This window comes from Varroa jacobsoni, unplaced genomic scaffold (genome assembly GCF_002532875.2).
Source record: "Varroa jacobsoni isolate VJ856 unplaced genomic scaffold, vjacob_1.0 scaffold_454, whole genome shotgun sequence".
In the NCBI taxonomy this organism is placed as follows: domain Eukaryota; kingdom Metazoa; phylum Arthropoda; class Arachnida; order Mesostigmata; family Varroidae; genus Varroa; species Varroa jacobsoni.
In genome coordinates, this window is record NW_019213356.1 from 381926 (window position 1) to 383530 (window position 1605).

The 1605-nt window shown below is 44.1% G+C and overlaps 1 protein-coding gene across 1 annotated transcript; it reads right to left on the reverse strand.

Annotated features, from left to right (window-relative positions):
- Positions 1-248: 248 nt before the first annotated feature.
- On the reverse strand, positions 249-1052 carry LOC111260580 (protein lifeguard 1). Its single transcript, XM_022833453.1, has one exon. The coding sequence runs from the start codon at positions 1050-1052 to the stop codon at positions 249-251; it is 804 nt and encodes a 267-aa protein (XP_022689188.1).
- Between the last annotated feature and the right edge of the window lie 553 nt (positions 1053-1605).

The window sequence follows — 1605 nt, forward strand, 5'->3', positions numbered from 1 at the left end:
TCAGCAACCCCACACTTCTGATGATTAACCCTTGAAACCCCCGACTATTCCGTCGCCACTGTATGCACGAAAACCCGAAATGGAAATAAATACAATTTAATTTGAGATTTGAGAGGACGTGTGTAAACTCCGAATAAATTCTCCGCACGATAGCCGAATAGATTCCATGCAAAAGATTATGAAGGGTCAATCGTTCAGTGGTATAAGCTACGGTAGTACGACGCAATGGGTCTGTTATTTGCCAGAGCTCACCGCCGCTGGTCTTTTCGCGCTGCTGTGCCGACAACCATCTTGAGTATATTGACAGCAAAATTGATAACATCTAGGTGCAACATAAGGACGCTGCTCGCGTAGTCCTCCACATCTCCGCCATAATAGTCTATCCGATCGGCTATTATCTGCACAACACCAGCGTTGTACGCCGAGTAGGCGAGTGCCATGAATCCACCAACTACTCGGTCGTAAACCGGTATATATGGGCAAAAGTGCGGACAAACGACAAGCATGCCAAACTGGACGCAACATAAAACATATACGGCGACAGCCATATGGCTGATAAATGGTGTCATATCAAAAATCGCATAGAGAGCAATAATCGCTACGGTTCCAGTGGAGATGCATACGATCGTCATCATGATTAGCATCGCCGGAGAATCGAGACTGGTAGCGATTGTTGCCATGATCGCGGACTGGGTAAGCGTTAGAATGGCAAGCAACCCCAAGTTGTATGGGATCTTTGAGCGTAACGGCGGGAACACATCAAGAAAGATCGTAATCTTAGTTGACACCAACAAACACAACCAGCCGATCCAAGGGTTCTCATAGACGAACTGCTGTACGGCGGGGCTTATTTCGGTGATGGCAATCGTCGACGCTGACATCAATTGACAGCATGCTAAAATCGAGAGAGCTTTGCCTACGAAAAGGTTCTTCGAGATGAACTCCGTTATTCCATCTTGGTTAGACTCAATCCTCTGATATTGAGTTTCAGTATCCTTTTTCTCTGTTTTGTGGGTCTGACGCGTGGCCGGTGTTAGCGTGTGACGAAACATCCCGGTTGAAAAAGGGTACGAACGATGAATTCCTTTAACTCAAGTCCAGCGTTCGTTGTTTACAACATATTAGAGAGCAACTGTATAGTATAGTACCGTACATTAAAGTTCGATTCGCATCGGTGGTTCGCATCCATGTTCACAGCGGGACCGCTTTGCTAACCTTCTCTTTTTGCTTAACATCGAATGTTTACAATTGTTTTCGGCTGATACTTTCTGTTATTCTAAATAGAAACGCGGTACTTGTTTCGCGCTAAAGCTGGTTAATATGATTAGACTGGAACTGCCTGGGATTGATTGCCTATCGACGTACTAAAGGCTTGACAAAACGCCTGTATATGCTGGAATAAAGTAGCAGATTTAGATGGAAGGATTAACGGTAAAAAGATGACTGCACACGACAAGACTCGCCGGGCTAGCCGACGACAAGCCCAAAAAGCGCTAGCTTCTCCAGAGCTCATAATACTAATTAACTGAAGAGTATATATATACATGTACAAAAGAAAATTCCCTTAAGCAACTCTATATATATATATATATATATGTATATATG